Below are 19435 nucleotides of genomic sequence, written 5' to 3'. Positions count from 1 at the left end.
GGTTTATTTTTTTTCTGACAGTAAAAAATGACACTGTGGATCAGAAATCTGCAAAATATGCAATGAAAAAAATAAATCTGCATTAAAAAGGTTTACACTGTAGTTCTTACTTTTATACAAACATTAGAAACAGTATTGCACATCACAACACAGATTCGAGGTTAGTCAGCCTTTCAAAATGTGTTATATTCAAGTTTCAGAGCATCTACGAGGACAGGCAGCCGAGGCCTCGATGCAACGGGGAGAATCTCAAGTGTCTTCCAAGAATATAATAAAACCTTCATGTTTCCTTCCTTCAAAAGAAATGTGTATCAAAATAAGAATCAACCGTATATCAAAAACTTTGATGATATTAATGACATGATTCTTTGTCTTAAAACAGAACTTTTGGACATAATAATCACTGGTGGGGGGTGGGGTGGGGTGGGGGGGGGGGACAAATTGTATAATAGTCCTATTTAAATAGAAAAATACAATCAAAATCAAATAGTTTTTTTTTGTCTACAAAAATAGTGAAATAAATATGATTTTTACAAAAACAAAGACACATACAGAACAAAGTAACAGTGTTCAACAGAGAAAATAGAACCTCACAAGAAACAGCACGAGTCAAGTGTTACAGGTAACGATATTCACACGTTCGCAGCGGACACCATGAGAACTGAAGCCACGGGGGGACAACGGGAGCTCCTTCCTTAACCGACTTCCTCACCTCGATGCTGTTCTGACTCTCGCTCCTCACAACATCCAGACTACATTAGTTAATATATTAGAAAATATTGGATTCCTGCTCTACTCATACAGAACACAGATAACTTAAGACCACTGATTCACGCTACATCTTAAATAAGTAATCATGAAAAAATAAAATTTAATAAATCATCTGTAGAATTATAAATAGGTGGAGGTTTCAGAGAATCCACATCTGCACTGAAATCGCTTCAGGGGGCGAATAGGAAGAAAAAACGCGGGGGGCGGGAGGGGGGTAGAAAAGTAGTGCATAATATATATTATAAAAAACATACTGAAGGGCCAGTGATGGGTAAGTAGTTAACACAAATTAAATTATATGACTCAGCTATAGGTAAAAGCTATAAGTAATTAGTTTCATAACACACTTGATGCCTGAACACAGACACAGAGGAGCACACACCAGGGCGTGGAGCACGAAAACCACAAAGACACGAGAGCGACACACTTGTACAGTACCGAGCGGATGGCCGTCTTCACACAGAGATTGTCCCTAAATAGTTTTTAAAGAGTATTTCAAGGGTCACGGTGGGAAATCAAACACACAAACAGCACGAACAAAGAGAAGAGCGTTTCATCTTTAGCACGCCAAGAAACCCGGTGTCATCATCCTCGTTATAAAAGCTGGGTGTGGAGATGAGGGGAAACTGGGCTGGGGTTTCATGGAGCTGCAGCCACACGGCAAGACTGTCTCAACTAGTCCTCACAAAACAAACAGCTTAGTCCTAAAGGTGCTTATTAACACAACCTTAAGCCCAGGCCCACTCCTCCCAGTTAAATCTTCTGAGCTGACCGTTTGTTTTGTTGGCCTTTGGTGTCTGGACGATGCTTTATCAGATTAACCTTTGGGACCATACAAAGATAAAGGATAGGAAGGGTGAAGGCAGAGTCATTGTGATGTTTCCGTTCTCCTCTACGTAGTCAGGTTGGAAACTAAACTAGAGCCTCAGTCTACACTAACAACAGTCACACAGCACATGGACGACACACAAACACAAACCACTGAACACCACTCTGCTTCTCAAGAGGTTTTTTTTTTTTTTGCCATATAAGCCACCATGTCACAAAACGATGGCGTCCACTAAGTCTACAGTAGAACCAATATCACTTTTTGTATCGTTAAATATGTAAACGGATCAAACAACAGATAAACATCAATGCATGCAAGTTTAAATATGATTTTTTTTAGTTATTTAGCTTTGTCTGATTTTTTTCCCTCTTAGGCATCTGTAATAGATGGTCATGCTACTGACTATAGAATTTAAAGTCTTGTCTTTAATTATGATTTCAGTGGTTTGTTTTTTGTTTTTTTTCTCTGTGTTTTTTTCTCATATCTATCCTGCATGCTAGTTGTGTAGCTAAGCCTATTGTCATAACATGCACTTTTACTCTTTCCATGGCAATGGGGGCCATTAGTGGTTGAGTGCATACTGCATTTCATTTTACATGATTCTGGTTTATAAATGGCATTTAATATAATACCTACTCATCTATTCATATATATATATATGTATATATAGCAGCAAAGCTTCTAAAGTAGCTTGTTAAGTATAAATGTTGAATACAGTTACAAGAAACCAGATTTTGTATTTTGAGGTATCACTCTATGGGTCAGTATGAGCGCAGAAATAACCTATCTTAGTTTTTTTTTTTTTAATAAACTCTCTAACAAGAAGAAAGAGCCCATGGCAAAGATAAAAAACAACTGTTTGTTTTGCGGCAGAAATGTGTCAATTTGAAGCTTCCTATCACTTTTGCTACCTTTGGTTAATGACCTGGGGCAGGAGTCAACGTTAGAGAATCGAGGTTTTCCCAGAAACAAGTGTGCACTACACGCACTGTGGGGTGGCTAGCAGCAGACAAACAGACAGACAAGCTGCCCCCATGCAAAAACATTCCTGTATCTACTTTAAATCTCACATACAAAAATAATAATGATAAAAAAATCTACAAAAATCAATCTCTTTTTTAAATCTCCTCTTAGAAAAGATGAAAGTACCACAAAAGAGTTGTAGAGTTGTCAGAGCCTGAGATGTGAGGGGGGTTTTGGTGAAAAACTGAGGCTTGTGGTGTTTGACTGCTACAAAAGATATATAGATATATATAGTTTACTGTATACTGTATAGTGTTACGTACTCGATTATACTGATAGCTTAGGAGAGCAGGAGAGGCAGAGCGATGCTCTTTTTCCTGTTAGCCAGTGTTTCATTTCCCTTCCCTCTGACTGTGTCACCATGGCTGCGGTCTCATCTCTAGTTCCAGCGGAAGTGAATCTGGCGAGGGCGGTCGGCTCCCTCTTTCACCAGGGGCTTGTGAAACTCTCGTCCGGCGCGGGAGTGGATGTTGGCCCAGCAGAACTCGCAGTAGTACTGCAGACAGGTGACATTCGCACAGAAGAAGGGAGCGAATTTCCCTCCGCAACGCGCACCCTGACACTCATCACACAGCTGATCATCCAGGACGTAGGGCTTCACCTCCACCTGCGAGCACACATGTTGGAGAGCGTGGAGACATGGCATAAAGAAATACAGTAACAATCTAATATGTTCATGAAAGGCCAGCGCTCACAGCAGCAGAGAGGAAGTTAATTCAATCAGCCTTAATAAGGTTTTGATCACCATAGCAACAAGCTGCTGCTTGTCTGTGCTGATGCTGATAGCACACATACACACACACACACACACATACACACACAGCCATGCACTCACAATGAATCCTCATAATGACTGAGGCATGTACACTTCATGAAAAGTAGGGAATATTTAGAGAAGGGGAGTCTGTACCCTCTTGTCAATGTCACCATGCTGCAGTTGGACGAATCTCGCGCTGATGGCAGCGATGTAACTCTGCTGATTGGAGAACGCCACCCGTCCTGCACCCTTAGGGTATTTGAGCTCTGGATCAGTGTCGATTCCTGCGTAACAGACTCCACCGTACAGACGATCCATAATCATGGCCAGCTCAACTGGCAGAGAGGGAACAAAAGAGGAAAAAGAGGAACAGATTTAGATGAGTGAAAGGATTGGAGGAGAGATATGAGAGGAGACGAGGAAGTTACACAACAGGATGTGAGACAGAGTGGGGAAGAAGCTGCCAGACTGTGTTTGCAGATGGGATTTCTAGTCTCAGATACTCACATCACACACTTTAAACATACAGCTGATCATCTGCTGCAATATGTCCCTGTCCAAGGCAGCACAGGTCTGAATGATGAAACTGTTTGAAATGAACAAACTGGGTGTAATTACTTGCTCTCAGGGGACGAGGGACACCGCCCACAAAGATGGTCTTGCGGGGATCAAGGGGCTGAGATCCGTCCATCACAAAGTCACTGTCGCTCAGGTTCCAAGGTCGAATTTGCACCTGAAGTCAAATTCAACATTAAATCAACCTGCTGATTATCTTAGCACTCAGGCCTTTTCAGTGTGAGCTGGTGCTGCCGAACTCACAGGTTTGTCCTTAATGGTGGGACTGGAGACGCACAGGTACAGCTTCCCGTCCTCCTCCATGCAGGCTTCAATCAGAGCCTGCACTGAGCTCTCCTCCTGGAACAGCAGGAATGCGTAACCTATGAAACAAACACACAAGCACACGCTCAGTGCGGGCGTAAACACTTATGTTCTTATGTTAAATGTAAATACTATTCCTCAGCCGTAAATGTATGTTTATAATATGGAGGCTAGCAGCTTTTGTCAGTACCTTTAGGTGGAAAGTAGGATTTGCTCTCTGCTTTGTGCGGCCAGTCGACCACCAGGTGACCAAAGCGGCGGAAGCTTGAGGTTATTTCATCTTAGGGAAAAAGGAGCAGTAGATGGGTAAAGAGAGAGAAGGATGGTTGATAGAACAGAAGGAACAAATGCCATCGCATGGTACCGACTCAACCTGACTCGACTCAGCTTGACCCTACTCGCTTTTGGTACCGGGTTCTTCTTTTTCCACTGCAGATAGTACTCCCTGAATGTGGCTATCGTGACATTCTTCAACGCAACACACATGAACAATGGGGGATAATAAAGGGATAGCAAACAGGGAAACGTCTACACCTCTTCAATCGAAGAGGTGTAGACGTGTAGACGTAGATGTTTCCACAGTGTGGTTTGGCGGGTTGCCTTATTGAAAGTAAAGAACAACAACTAACAGATATGTAACAGGCAACAGTGGGTGATGTAGCTACAGTTGCTTGGCTGTTTAAAAATGGCGGTTTTGTTCAGAACATCTCGTCTCAACAATGATGATACAGAAGTGACCAATTAGTAGTCTTCAGTATTTTCCCATCACCTTTTGGTATCACATCAGCTCGGTTGAGGTGACACCAAAAAAAGTACCAGGTATAAGGTACTATCCACAACATTTGCCCAATGGAAAACCAAAAAGGGCGAGTAGAGTTGAGTTGAGTCGAGAGGGAAAGGGCTATGATACAACCATGAGAGAGTGTTTTTTGTCTCACCTTCATCTATGTCAGGGGGCAAACCTCCCACAAACACCTTACGGGAGAAGCGCTCAATGCGTTCCCCGTTTTGGTGGGGGTAACAGTTGGGGGAGCCAAGGACTCCTGGGACACCCTGGTTGCCGTGGCCATCATCAAGGAGATTGTCATCGATAGGGAAGAGAGAGGAACGGCCTGGTGGAAAAGAAACAGAGCAGGTAAGGCCACGGCAAATGTCAAGCACTCTATTAGACACTCACAAGCAGAAACGCTTAAACATGTATTTAAACCCAGTCTAATTACAGTTATGGAGTTTTATATTTCTGCTATGACATGGATAAATCCAGAGGATAGGCTGCCTATAAAATAATGTGTCTGTATTTAGTACAGCTTTATACTGAGTGGTTGTGAGACAAAGCACCAGCTTAGAGTGAGGATTATACAGTTTGGATTTTTACAGATCTGAGACTGGGACACGCAATCATGTGTGCTCCACTTTATCTACCAGCAGTGTGGTGGATAAAGCAGGTGTGGAAAGGCTGGTTGTGTCGAACAAAGCTGTTAACAACATGGCTGAGCACTATGGAGCCCCAAAGTGTTGGCTATTAGATAAATAAATAAATAAGTATATAATAAAATAGTTGTATGAATGAATTGCGTAAAATATAGAAATGACACAATAATTTGAATCTGAATTTAAGAAGTTAAACTCTACATTTTTATTGCATGTTAGAAATTTATACATTTATTTTATATTCAAAATTAATTTCTTATTTTATAATTGCATTTTCCCCAAAGACACTTTTATTTTATGACACTATTTATTTTATAATGTCACATTTCATAATGTCACTTCTGATGTCCTCTCATCTTTCAGCCAATCACACATATCCGACCTTTCCAGTAATAACTGCTGCTAGTTTTAGGCAGTTAGCCTCCGTCAGCCAGAGACACATGGCAAAGTTAGTCTGAATGACTACACGCTGCTGCTGTGAATGAACAAAGACAGAAACTAGCATTTCCTTTCATTTATTTAGCTTAACAAGGCTGTACGTGTGTCCAAGCTAAGTAGCTATGTTGGGTTGTTATATTAGTTGGTTAATTCAAAAATACCATGGGTGTGTTTTTATTCTAATGCTGTTCCTCTGTCACAGTTCAATACATTCGTTCAGCCTCTGCCTGCCTTTTCCATTAGCTACTATATGTAATATACCAGCCCATTTTAAACTGTTCTCTGCCTGACTGTCTATTGTTCTTCCTCCGCCGTACTTAGGTAGCATGTAGCATGAAAAAAAGTTTGAAAGCTATTAAGGTTTAAATACTGTGGCTGTGTACTTACTGCAGCAGCCTCTAGTGGGCTAATTCATTATAACATTAGCATTGTCGCTGCTCTAGCTAACAGAAGCTAACTGGCTAAATTTGCACTTGTTGATCTTGCTATCCTAAGAGAAGCAGGGGGATTATGTGAGTGGCTGAACTGTCAAGTTTGAATAATTTCTAATATTTTCACAAATACTAACATATTTTACACAAATTATTCATCTAATTATTTACATGTTCTTTACATGTTTTTTTTCATTTGATTTTGAACACTGTGGAGTTGCATAGAGCAGAGACACAATAACTGCCATAGTGCTTCAAATAAATGAGACCAAACCTGAAACCCTTGATATCATGCATGTCTGTTTACTAAAACAATACAATCACATTGTAATCGTGTAAAGTAATTTTGTTATTTAGTATCTTTTGATGGCCAATGATAATTTACTGGGTCAAATTCACCCTCAATGATTGTATAAGAACACTACAAAAAAATCTGTGTTCCTGAATCTGAAGAGTTTGAAGTCTAACCCCAGACTGAAGGCCTCAGCAGTTTGGCATCCATTCAAGCAATAAAGCATGCCACAAGAGAATAAGCCAGAATGAAAAAGATATGTTGTAGAAAGCTGAGTTTACCTCGACGTCGCCCATAGCTCCTGGCTGCATGTAGAAAAGTACAGAGTGCAAGTTTCAGCTGTGCAGACATTTCTCAAAGGTTATTTGTAACGTCTATAAACTAAAACCTGCAGAGTTGTCTTATGATTAATTTACAATTGTGAGAGGTCACTTAGTCAGTGTCAAATAAGCTGTCAGTCAGAAAATATAGCCTACTAAACTGATTAACATCCTCCTGATACCCTGAACATGATTTATAACTTCTTTTTTCTATATTACCTCTTTGAATAAAATAAACTTTATAGAAAGAAAAGAAAAGAAAAGAAAAGAAAAGAAAAGAAAAGAAAAGAAAAGAAAAGAAAAGAAAATAAGCATATTTTTTTGAGAACATGAAGACATAGAGTAGGCATCAACAATGTGTAGTAAAATACATGAAAAAAATAAACATATGGAAATTCCTGATGTCTCTGTAGATGACGAATACGATAAACAAAACTATTTCACTGCTCTGAAAACGTATCCTCTTTTTTCCATAAAATTTGCCAGATATGAGGGAAGCCATTTGGAGAACTAGAAAAATAAAGTTGTCCAACTGCACATATGTTACATCACTGAAAAGCCCTGGACGTCCTCTGTCAGGGAAAACAAACCCTGCCTCCAACAGATGACAAAAATGAATTACTGATTCCTGAGTCTCAGGAGGAAACGGCAAACATCAGGCAACACCAGAAATAATAATAAAAAATCGTGCTGGTAAATTATTTGCAAATGCCGCCTGACCCAGATATGTGTCCTGTTGAGACTATTATAAAACGAGATTTTATTTTTAACATGACGTGCGTCCCAAAAAAAGGGCAGTGGCACTGACCATTTACATTTTAATGAAAGGATGTAACAGACTTCTGTTTGTGGTGCACGTGGCTGTTGGTATAACAATGGAAACACACCATCAGATAACAGAGCTCAGGTTTGAATGAAGTCATGAAAAAGCAAACAGTAAGTATGCAAATATTCCTTCTGGATTAGTTGAAAATAAACCAAATAATGATAGATGTTCTCATCTCTACACCAGATCTAGCACCTCACCTGGTGTGACCCTATTATACCACTGTGAGTCTGCTGAGTCTAATGAGGCTAAGAAGTAACAGTGAAAGCATCATGAGAGCTAGAGACACAGAGGGAGATGGTGCTAAGAGATAATTACCATTGAGCATGAGTAGGCCGTCAGCCCCAGGGTTAGGGCATCCCACACGGCCTGACATGAGAAACAGACACACACACACACACACACACACACACACACACACACACACACACACACACACACACACACACACACACACACACACACACACACAAATAGGGATGAGACAGAGCAGATGGAGAGGACAGGGCGAGGCCAATGTGTGTACATGGGAGCGAGAACACACACAAACCACACACACACATTCAACTACAGCATCTGCCTGCGAATGTGTCTGAAACCACCCTGTCACATGTCCACACTGAGCCCTGCAGAGAAACTACAGCTCTTCTTAACCCCAAAGATAACTCGAGTTCATATCACGAGAACACAGAGGAAACCTACCAGAATAAAACATCTCAGATTTTGTTTTCATCAGCACTACGATGGATTCTTTAGATAAAACAGATAATTTCCTTTCCAGCTTTAAGAAGGGAGCCCGAAAAGACTGTGACTTCTCCACTAGCAATATGATGTGATCTAAAGTTAATCATGAAATATCACACTGACCTATTTGTATTTGGATTATAGCTGAAACAATTTGTTGATTCATCAATTATTTGGACCGTAGAAAATCAATCAGCAACAAACTGGATAATCAACTAACCATTAAAGTCATGTTTATGCAAAAAACTCCAAAAATAAACTTGTTCAAGCCTCTTAGATGAAATGATTTACCATGTTCTTAGTTCTTTGTGTTTTGGTTTTTAGGTGGAAGCAATGTGATATGTCATCTGAGACTTTGAGAGTTATGATGGATGTTTTTCACTCTTAATAGAGTAAATGATAAATAGAGAAAATAAACTGCAGACTAATTAGTAATGAAAATGAACGTTGCAATCATAATTTAGTTGGATTGTATTTTTGTTCATGGTATCTCTTTATAATCTCTGAGTCTAGTTTTTTCGTTCATATACTAATGTTAAAGCTCCTGCCTGCAATGTCTCTTGTGTGTTTATAGCATCTTTTAAATTATTGTGTTCATATAAGATTAAACCAAAAAATACCAGGAAAAACTGGTTTAGACAGTGTATTGCACTTTAGCCCTTCACCCTCACTATCAGAGCAGTGGTGTACCTCGGTGTCGTCTTTGTTACTACCACTGGGCGGCACCAAGAAAGAAAGAAAGAAACCAGAAATCTTCAAATTCTACATAGTGGCTTTAAATGTTAAAAAAAAAAAACACAAGCAGGTGTTGTCCCAAAGAAGATACACAAGCGGATTTAAAAATACTGTTGCACGTGCACAAGGTTTTTTCATTATCACTGCACTGAATTTCTTGCAGCATTACCATTACGGTCTATTAGAGCTGCTAACCAGAGTACACTGTTGTGTTAGCTGTGGCAATGCTATAAATGGCAGAGCCCTTCCTTGCGAGCCCTCCTTCCCTCTCGTCTGCTCTCTTGGCTGTCATACGCAGTGTGTGAAAGTGTGATCACATCTAAAATTAGTCTCGATCCCCCTCTCTCTGCTGTGCACACTGGCCCATGTCCTCTCCATCTGCTCCGGCAGGAAAAACAAGAAACTCGCCCAAGAAAGGAGGGCACAGGACAAGTCCTGGTTTCAGCAGGGTCTAAATGAAGACTACAAATAACCAGTTTATACACATATACAAACAAATACCAGCTGTACGCCTGGTTTGCTTTTTTTTTTACCACTGTTGTTAATTTTGGGTTATATATTTTAAAGTGAGAGTGCAGCAGTCCTGTGAGGCTGTAAATGGGCTACAAGCAGCCGTCAGTAGAAGAGCAGGGTGAGAACGGTGCAGTTATTTGACACTGCTCCTCTGATGTCCAGCAGCTGAGCCCAGGAGGCCACAGCAGTGTCATACTACAGTACATTCTCTGCTCGCTACTGCCATGAGGAATAATTCATCAGAAACCAAAGACTTTTTATACTTCTTTTACTTTAAAAAATTCCAATTTATGTGTGATGTGCTCGTTTCTAATCTGTCAGAAAACATCTGTAACTAATTAAAGATATTCACAGTAAAGAAAGGCCCACACACACACACCCACCCTCCTGACTCTGCTCTGTGTGCTGCCCAGGTTAAGCAGCAACAGGATCAGTGCTGTGGGGTCATGTAAATGTGCAGCTGGTGGCAGAAGTATTAAGCTCTCAGCAGGGAGAAAATAAGCTGGTGCGTGGAAAAGCAACACAGCTCTGGGAGCAACGTGCCGTTTCACTTTCCTGCACTGAGTCACTCCGAACGACTTTGGGTTTCCTATCTGAACACGATTACCTCCGCCTGACCCCACATACGTAGACAGAAAAGGGAAAGGGACTCTTACCCTTCATCGGATCCTGCTCAGCTCGCATGATGTCGATCAGAGAGCTCTCCAGGGAGTGCATGTTCAGACTGTCGTACATTCTGGAGCGGTCCTATAGAAACACAAAGTGTTACATATGAACTTTTACATCATCCACAGTCAGAACTGACGAACACACGTCATGATGCAAGTCTGATTCCTCACATTTCTAACACACTTTTATGATTTGGCTTATGAATAATAAAGCCTCAGAAACGCAGGGTATTTGGCTTAACATGTAAGAGTGTGAGTAGCTCACGCTTGGATTAACATTCTTTCCGTATTTATTCACTTTAGGAGTCTGAAGGTATGTTTGTGAGCGGTCTATATGATGGATTCCCCAGGATCTCTGGACTGGTTCCCAGAGGCAGGCGGACAGAGAATGGAAACCAAAACCAGGAGTGGCATTTAGAGCTGAGATGGAGGTTCTGAGTTCATCAGCTCTTCCAGTTAACCATAACAAACAACCATGACTCATGTGGATATATTCTGGTGTCTAACATACCACAGAGTGCCAAGCCTACCTTATCAAACCCAGCATAATAACAGGGTAAAGGTCAATTCAATACACTTTGATAATGAAGGGTTTCGGCTGTGTCTGTTGTTTTCATGTTTATTTTTAATGCAACAGAGAGTTTGTCAGGAAAAATGACATAATTCGTTAAATCAAAAAACTGACATCCACAGTCCATCACTGCAGTACCTGCTTGTTTTAGTTTGATAATGGGATCATTGATTAATCATAAACAGACTGATAGGCCCTGAAACTGGCTTCACCTCTACAGCTAATCAGTGGGACATAATTGCCATCATTAATGTGTCAGTTCAACTAAATTACGAGAAGATTTATTTTCTCAATGACCTCTAACAGTGTCTCACCATGCAGATCAATTTAGTTTAATTATTCCAGGTTTGCCGATCTCTGTCTCCGATATTTCTGCCATCACATCGATGCCATGTAGGTGAACCCGATTTCATTTGTGCTCGTGAGCAGCAACATCTATTTCCAGTGGCAGTGACTCTGTTATTCTGGATAAAAACACAGTTTAACCTTGTCAGCAGGGACAATTTCTTTGGTGGGAAGTTCTCCCAATGTAAACTGTGGCGTATCCAGAGTAATTAGGACACTGTTATTAGAAAAACACTGTTTTTTTTCAATGTAATTTTTCAACACTGTAATTGATTAACAGCAGGAAACTCAAATTGGATATCTTATTTATTAAAATAAATCCAGAACTATCTGTGTGGCCTGGTACCACTGAAGATAGCTGAGAAAATATGTTTAATGTGGTAATTTTGGTGAACTGCACCTTTAAACCAAGCCAGCTGATCACTGCTCTATTGGTCTATGAGAACTTGACAGTCCGTGGTTTCCAAAAGGGCTTACAGGAATCCTCCATCGGTTTAGCTTTGCATAACTCCACATGCTCAGTTTTTTTTCACTTTCAAACCTGAATTTAAAAAAACTCAGATTCACACAGCTCCACCATTTTTCACACGTGCATGGATGTGGGAATCGCAGTGTTAGATAAATATTCTCTACTTTCAGAATATAGTGAATATAAGAACAGTAGAATAGTGTTTTAGGCTCATAGTGTGCATGACAATTGCTGTACATGTAACCACCTTTACTACAAGCTTAGCACCCTTACTGAAAGTAAGGGTGCCTCTCTCCTGTCTCCCTCCGTCCACCTCTGTGATGTTAAAAACATGACACAGCAGAGATACAGTGTGTCGCAGCCTGCCCAGCATTAAACAGAAAGGAAGGAAGGAAAAGACTTGGAATCTAAAAAATTCTGGGTCCGACACTGTTTATGGAAATTAACAATCCACGGAGTCAGGCCTGTTTCCTGGAATAGGAAGCATTGTACTTCTTGGCACTGATACCACTAATAATTTGAGCTCATAGCAACAGTAAAACCACTTGGTGACAACATTATTTAGGTGATATCATTATTTTAGCTTGAGTGAGTCACAGTGATGAATATCTTCTCTATGAGAGGTTTTTATTATTCTGGTATCTGCTCCACACAGACACAGTAAAGACACTGAGTTTGTAGTTTCATGAATTTTACTGGGTGTTCAATATGTGTAGAGGTTATTAAGAGACACACTGACTTATAACTGTACTCTCTCACACACAGCCTCCCCAGACTGTGACTGATTTACTGACAGATTTACATGAGCACTAATACCTCATCTCACCAACACTGTAAAACACAGCATTAGAAATTAGAAATTGAATCTAGGCCAATGGCAATGTGGGCTTTCAGCAAATACTGCAGCATAATAAATTAAAGCTATATAACTATAAAACTAGTCCAATATTGTTCTTTGCCCAAATAATCACAATTCTTATTATTGATATATATTGTTGACAAGTGTTGAAATGCATCTGGGTCGCGGTAGTTCAAAACTATTTACTGATGTGTTTTTTTTTAAAGCTAACGTCTAATTAACTGCATTAAATCCATCAAATACCACATAAACCTCGAAGAGACGATAGGTGGATGTCAGCCATGATGTAATTTATATCACTGAAGAAGACGCAGGGCGTTAGTATTTTCTTGTCCAAGAAAAACTATTCATTTAATTTGGAGAATTAATGGGGATTTTGCCATGGGAGGGAGGAGGACGAAACAAAAAGTGAGTTATAATCAAAACATGAACAAACATGAACAAACAGGGACCATCTAGATCCTAATGCAGCCTTCACAGAGGAGAACAGATTCTCCCTATTTAGACTCAGTAAATACAACATCGAATAAGACACACACACACACACACACACACACAAAGAACTTTCTCAGCCCTGGTACCTGAGGTAGATCTCACCTACAAGATGTTTGTATCCTGAAAATGAATTCAGCCCAGCCCCCACTTTCTAACAGCTTCAGTAAAACCTGCAGAGCAAATCAGTTCAAACTCTTCCCAGCTGATTGAAATACTGACCATGTTGACCCTTTATGGTAAAAGACATCTACACATCTACTCACTGCTACATACGTCTGAGGAAGCCTTTGGTCTATGTTTCTCTGTTGATAAAAAATGATTCTCTCTGTTTCTCTTTCATCAAAGGACCTCACCTGAAACTGTCCCTCTCACTCACACACTGATACCAACACACACACACACACACACACACACACACACACACACACACACACATACACACACCTTGACCGTTCCCTTTGTACTGAGTTTGCCTGTTACTAAACAAAACCCTCCCAGTCACAAAGACACTGATCCTACAAAAACACCCACATCAGTCATTGCAAGATCAACCCCAAACACCTACCTGCAGGGGCAACAAGGTGTTGCTGTTGCTGTCAGTGCGGAACATGTTTTCCTCTATCCAGGACTTAGGTCCCAGTGATCCACCAGAGCGTGGGAACTTGGGAGGAGCGATGACGTTGCTGGAGAAGGGCTTCTTCAGAGGTGAGACGTGACTGACCGAGCCAGGTACGCCCATGCCGCTGCCTCTGCGGTGGTCCCGGCCCCAGGACATCCCCCCGGAGCCCCAGCCGTTCCCCTGGTGGCTGCCCCAGGGAGACTGCTTCACCATGGGCTGCAGACACATCAATGGTGGAAAGATGGAGGGTTAGAAAGAGCATGTACATTTTTTATTATGAATATTTTCATTTCATCCTGTCCTGCCCCTGTACCCTTCCTTTTCTCCCTGTCAGCCACAGCCGCTTGATCTGCTCCTGTAGCGGGTGGCTAGATAAGAAGATTTAGGGCTTTAAGACTAATACTAAGTATCCCGTGCACTGCAACACCACCAGTGTAAGTTACACACACACACACACACACACACACACACACACACACACAACACACACACACACACACACACACACACACTATACCTGGACCTTGTGTCCACTCTTAATCATACATTGAATCGCATCATACTTAATCTTTCGTGCTTTCACGTGAAAATCTTACCCGGAGCACAATCACCGTTCTGTTCCTCACACACTCAACACATAATGTCATCTAAAGTCTTTGATCCACTGCTAACAGCTGTGTAGAAAATCAGATAGTGCCTAAAATAGTTTAAGTACTTGTACAAAAGAGCCATTGGAAAAAATAAATAAATAAAAAGTATATATATATATAAATAACAACACAATAACGAAAAATAAGATTTTTCTGCTCTGTGCTGTATTTCCTTTTATTTTCTGGCCGTTTGAATATGTATATGAACGAGAGACCAAAGAGGGCTGGGTGTCTTTTTAATGAAAATACATTTACATAGCACTCATAAAGAAAGCATGGGGTTAAAGGTCAGCCAAACAGCACACCACAAATGCACTTCAAGCACACCCAGTCACAAACATGCTCTCTCTCTCTCACACACACACACACACACACCCAATGTGCAACATCACACATCACATGAGAAACCTGAAGCTGAAGGCTACTGACACGTACGCCCCAAGACTACTGCATAATCTGAACCTTCATGAAAGCTGCTGCTGCCACTGGTCTATCTTCAGGGTGCCTTAACTGTCTGCCACCACACACACACACACACACACACACACACAGTCGAGATACTAGATGTCTTCATTTGACCCAAATAAGCACCCATTTAGGACACCAAACCCTGAGAGCCTTTGTATTCCTACTGAGTGAACCACAAGACAGGGATGGTCTGCTGCCATGTGACCGCATCCCACTGCCAGCTTCCAGGAGAGAACAACAGCTAGATTCAGTGATGCTCCCTTGTTCCCCTGTTCACCCTCCCTCCTCCCTCCCTTGACCTCAAGAGTAGTGACTTCAGCCCTTGCAGAGAACATGGCAAATGCATTAGGAAGAAAAAAAAAAGGTTAATTATCCTGCTACAGCTGCATAATGTACAGACACACACACACACACATCCTAGGGTGATGTTTTATCTTTGCAGTGTCACAGAATGCTCCCTAACCTAAAGACACCAAAGTGGTGTCATCATTTAAAATTACAGGAACCTCAGATCCGCATTCTGGGTTTTTGTGGCTCTGAGGCCTATTTTTGGTCATGAATGGAGGGATACATAATGTGAGAGAGCTGTTCTCTGCCCTGTGTCACCTTCATGTGATCATCTCACCTGGTGCTGGTTGTAGTTGTTCCTCTGCTGCAGGAAGGCGCCCTGCTGGGGATGCATCTGGGGACTGACCGGGGACCTGCGACTCTGCGGCTGTTGAGGGACGTTTATCTGGGGCGAGAAAGGACCGCTGAAGCCCTGCACATTAATCCCGGCGCACGGATTAGCTGACACCGGCGAAAAACTCTGGAAGAAGGCCGGGTTGATGGAGGAGGGGATACCTGGGTAGAAGCTGTTGTCAGAGTCGGTGTTGGGCATCTGGTTAATGGCGTTCGCGTGGATGGGGTTGATGGAGTTGGGTGCGGGTGGGGGCGAGGAGCTGGTCTGGACGGACCACGGGGTGCCGAACCCGGGGAGCGAAGGTGAAGACGAGCCCCCGCTGGCGCTCTGCATCTCCTGGACGGGGAGGTTCGGGAAAGCGGCGCCGAGACCTCCGGACAACATGTTGCCGGTGCTGCTGCTGCCATTGCCGTTATTTATATGGTGGGTGATGGGGGAGTCCATTTGGATCTTGTTTGGATTTACGGAAGTGGGCGATAGCGACGCAGCATCGGCTTCAGCCTCTTCCAGTGGAGAGCCGCAGGGGCCAGCAGCAGCGCTGGGGTCGGGCTTGGAGAAGGGCTGCCTCTGCGGCAGGTGACTGAAATGTCCCTGGGGTGGGGGCGACTCAGTGGGGCTAAACTCAGTGTGCTGACTTAACTGCTGATGTATTTTGCGGCTGTGCTGAAGGTCACAGAGAGACTGGGTCGGGCAAAAACGGTCTCGATCGAAATCGGGAAAGGCTGTCTTCTGGTGTAGGTGGTTATAATCCGGCGTGAATGAGCTCAGCGGGCTGTCGCGGTTGTCGGCTTGGTTCGGCTGTTTCCCAGATATGCTGACCGTGCTGCTGCTGCTGCTGCTGCTGCTGCTGTCCTTTTCCTCGGTTGACGGGGGTAAGTGCGTGGTGGTCACCCCCACAGGCTCATCCTGCATGTTTTGCTGATGCGCAGCAGTTGACAGGAACAGCGAGGACGCGGCGACGCTGCTGAAGGGCGAACTAACCGAAGGAAACCGGCAGGACGAGGCGTAGGATCCGACAGCCGGCTAACAGACTCCAAATTCGGCTTTTCAGTGAAGCAAATAGATGCGACTGAAAATATATTACAGCTAAATGAGGTCTCTTTAATAGGAAAATGTCAGAGAATAGGCTGAAGGCTACAGGCAGAGACAGAGAGGAGGGGGTCTGGCCTACGCAAAGAGTCGACTCGTTGTAGTCGTGATCTCTGTTTTACTCGGTGATATTCTCCTCTATCTGAAGACCGAGCTGTTCCGGCCTTGTAGTGGGCTATAGCCTAGCCCGTGCGGTCCATTCCTGTCCGACCGTGTTACCCCCTCCTCTGGTTACCGGCTGTGCTGCTGCGGCAGAGGATTAAAGATCCCCGACTGGATCTACGTCACGACCGCATCACGCCTCGGTGCGCCCGCCTCGAGCCTCAAGCCCGAGCTGCAGAGAGGACCGCATTGTTTACGTCATTGTTTCATTATTCATAAAGTGCAGTAGGCCTACACCCTCACCAGGACCCGGGAAGTAGCCGACGGTAGGCTGAGTTACAGCGGCGGCCTAATTACACTCAAACACGTCATGAATATTCCTGCAGAGAGCAGTTGGTCCGTTCACAATGATCCAGTGCAGCTCTATGGTGTCACAGTGCTAAAGGTTATTATGTCTGCTAGTTTGTCATATTTGTAATGGAGATTGCATTATTGATGTAAAGCATTTCATTTTATTTTGAAATAAATGACGTTGCATATTGATAAACCTAAATCCAGGGACATTACTGCGGTTTTATTTCCCAGTCCACCTCCAGCGGGATGTAGATGAGCAGACCTTCAGAGTCCTACAAGATCAGAGTGACAGACACCTCACAGCCTGATGGTGTCACATTATGAGGATTATAATCTTGCCTTTTAGGGCTGTGGATGTTTTCTTTGAAGCTTAAACATTACCAGACTACATGGTGTGGCTACAGTTTGTGCCCATTAGTATTCACTCCACAACTATTGTGCGTGCGTCTGCGCCAGCGTCACTTTACGCACGGACGCAAACAGCTAAATATAGTTTTCTATGTCAGCGCCTGTCGAGGGAGATGAATCTACATCGCCTGTTCTGAAATCAAAGCTGACAAGCGACCCCACCATATGATGTGCCTCGTAAATGGCCACCACCAGCACCACCAGCACTTTATGGCTGCTGGCAAATTCTATTTAAGTGTGGATGGGACAGAGTGATTGTGTTGGCCTGGGAGTCAGGACAGTGTCACCATATGACTGTTCATTTATGTTTAAGGACTAAAGACAAAGGGTTTACCCTTCTGTCAGCACATGATAGTAGATCTCTTTTATTCACTTTCAAATACAAAACAAGCATCAGCTGGGGTTGGGGAGTAAATGAGGATCATATAAGATCTAGTTAAACCTGCTGTTATACATTATTGTTGTTGGACCAGTGTCTTTGGTGTGTGAACACAGGGGCTTATTTAAATAAACAGTCAGGGTCCTCCTCTCTTTATCAAGTCCTGAACTGAATATATCATCACTCTGTGTGTGTGGTAATGTGGTTACTAATGAGGAAGACAGATACCAGAATGGCAAAGCAATGTGCGTGATCAACCTACCATCTGGTCTCTGCTAATGATGATGGCTTATCTCAGCACAAACTACACACAGCCTTTCCGCCCTGCATTGTCACCTACACAATGCTTTTTAATCTGGAGCACCTGGTTAGAAAAAGAATGTTCATTTCATAACCTGCCCAAAACTCTGAGACTATTTTTAGACTCAAGTGTTATAAAGTTTGTTGTTATGACCTCTGGCAGTCATACACATACATTATCATTTCCATTGTTACACAGTTATTCATAAGTGCCACAGAGCATTTCCTGCATGTGCTGAAGTTTTGATCACCACAACTTCTCATTCCCACAGTTTGTACACAACATGAATCTCATCCATGACAGGATTCAACTCCAGTCTCTGAGGTCTTGTTTTTCATTTCCCTTTTCACAGCACCTTGAGCTGTTTTGGGAAGTAAGAAGACACCCCCCAGAAATTCCTCATCATAAGGTCCCAGATGGGACAGTCCCACCATGAGGGGGCAGGTGTGGTGGACATGGTTGGTGCTGAGCACCAGTGATTAGCCAGACCCAGTAAGTGCTGGAGGGAGTTAAATGGGGCAGGCTGCCAGCTGCTGGTGTCTGATGGTTTTGGGATGGGGGAGGGGGGTCAGGCAAATGTGGGTGGAGTGGACAGTTTATTTCATTGCCTTTGCAAACAGGAGTCTACCTGAGCCTGTTTTGTGGGAAGTAAGAAGACACCCGTAGAATCTCCATCATAAGGTCCCAGATGGGACAGTCCCACCATGAGGGGGCAGGTGTGGTGGACATGGTTGGTGCTGAAGCAATGATTAGCCAGACCCAGTAAGTGCTGGAGGGAGTGTAAATGGCAGGCTGCCAGTGCTGCTGGTTTGATGTTTTGGATGGGGGAGGGGGGTCAGGCATTAATGGGTGGAGTGGACATCAGGGGGTGGTGTTATGGGGACAGGGGATGGGGGGGGGGGGGGGGGGGGGGGGGGGGGGGGGGAGGGGGGGACTGGGGGGGGGGGGGCGGGGAGGGGGGGGGGGGGGGGGGGGGGGGGGGGGGGG

The 19435-nt window shown here is 43.1% G+C and overlaps 1 protein-coding gene across 3 annotated transcripts; it reads right to left on the bottom strand.

Annotated features, from left to right (window-relative positions):
* Window positions 1-508: 508 nt before the first annotated feature.
* On the bottom strand, window positions 509-17477 carry cpeb2 (cytoplasmic polyadenylation element binding protein 2). Of its 3 annotated transcripts, XM_022759076.1 has the most exons (12): window positions 15759-17477; window positions 13962-14231; window positions 10646-10736; window positions 8316-8366; window positions 7391-7408; window positions 7133-7156; window positions 5198-5371; window positions 4450-4539; window positions 4200-4318; window positions 3999-4113; window positions 3534-3715; window positions 509-3230 (listed from the first exon to the last, which is right to left on the bottom strand). In XM_022759076.1, the coding sequence occupies exons 1-12, from the start codon at window positions 16725-16727 to the stop codon at window positions 3003-3005; spliced, it is 2331 nt and encodes a 776-aa protein (XP_022614797.1). In that variant the 5' UTR covers window positions 16728-17477; the 3' UTR covers window positions 509-3002. The 3 variants fall into 3 exon arrangements, with proteins under 3 accessions (XP_022614797.1, XP_022614798.1, XP_022614799.1); XM_022759077.1 differs by lacking the exon at window positions 7391-7408; XM_022759078.1 differs by lacking the exons at window positions 7391-7408; window positions 8316-8366.
* Window positions 17478-19435: the final 1958 nt, after the last annotated feature.

Source organism: Seriola dumerili, unplaced genomic scaffold (genome assembly GCF_002260705.1).
Source record: "Seriola dumerili isolate Sdu_G_001 unplaced genomic scaffold, Sdu_1.0 BDQW01000319.1, whole genome shotgun sequence".
Classification (NCBI taxonomy): domain Eukaryota; kingdom Metazoa; phylum Chordata; class Actinopteri; order Carangiformes; family Carangidae; genus Seriola; species Seriola dumerili.
This window is presented reverse-complemented; position numbering and strand designations above follow the sequence as displayed.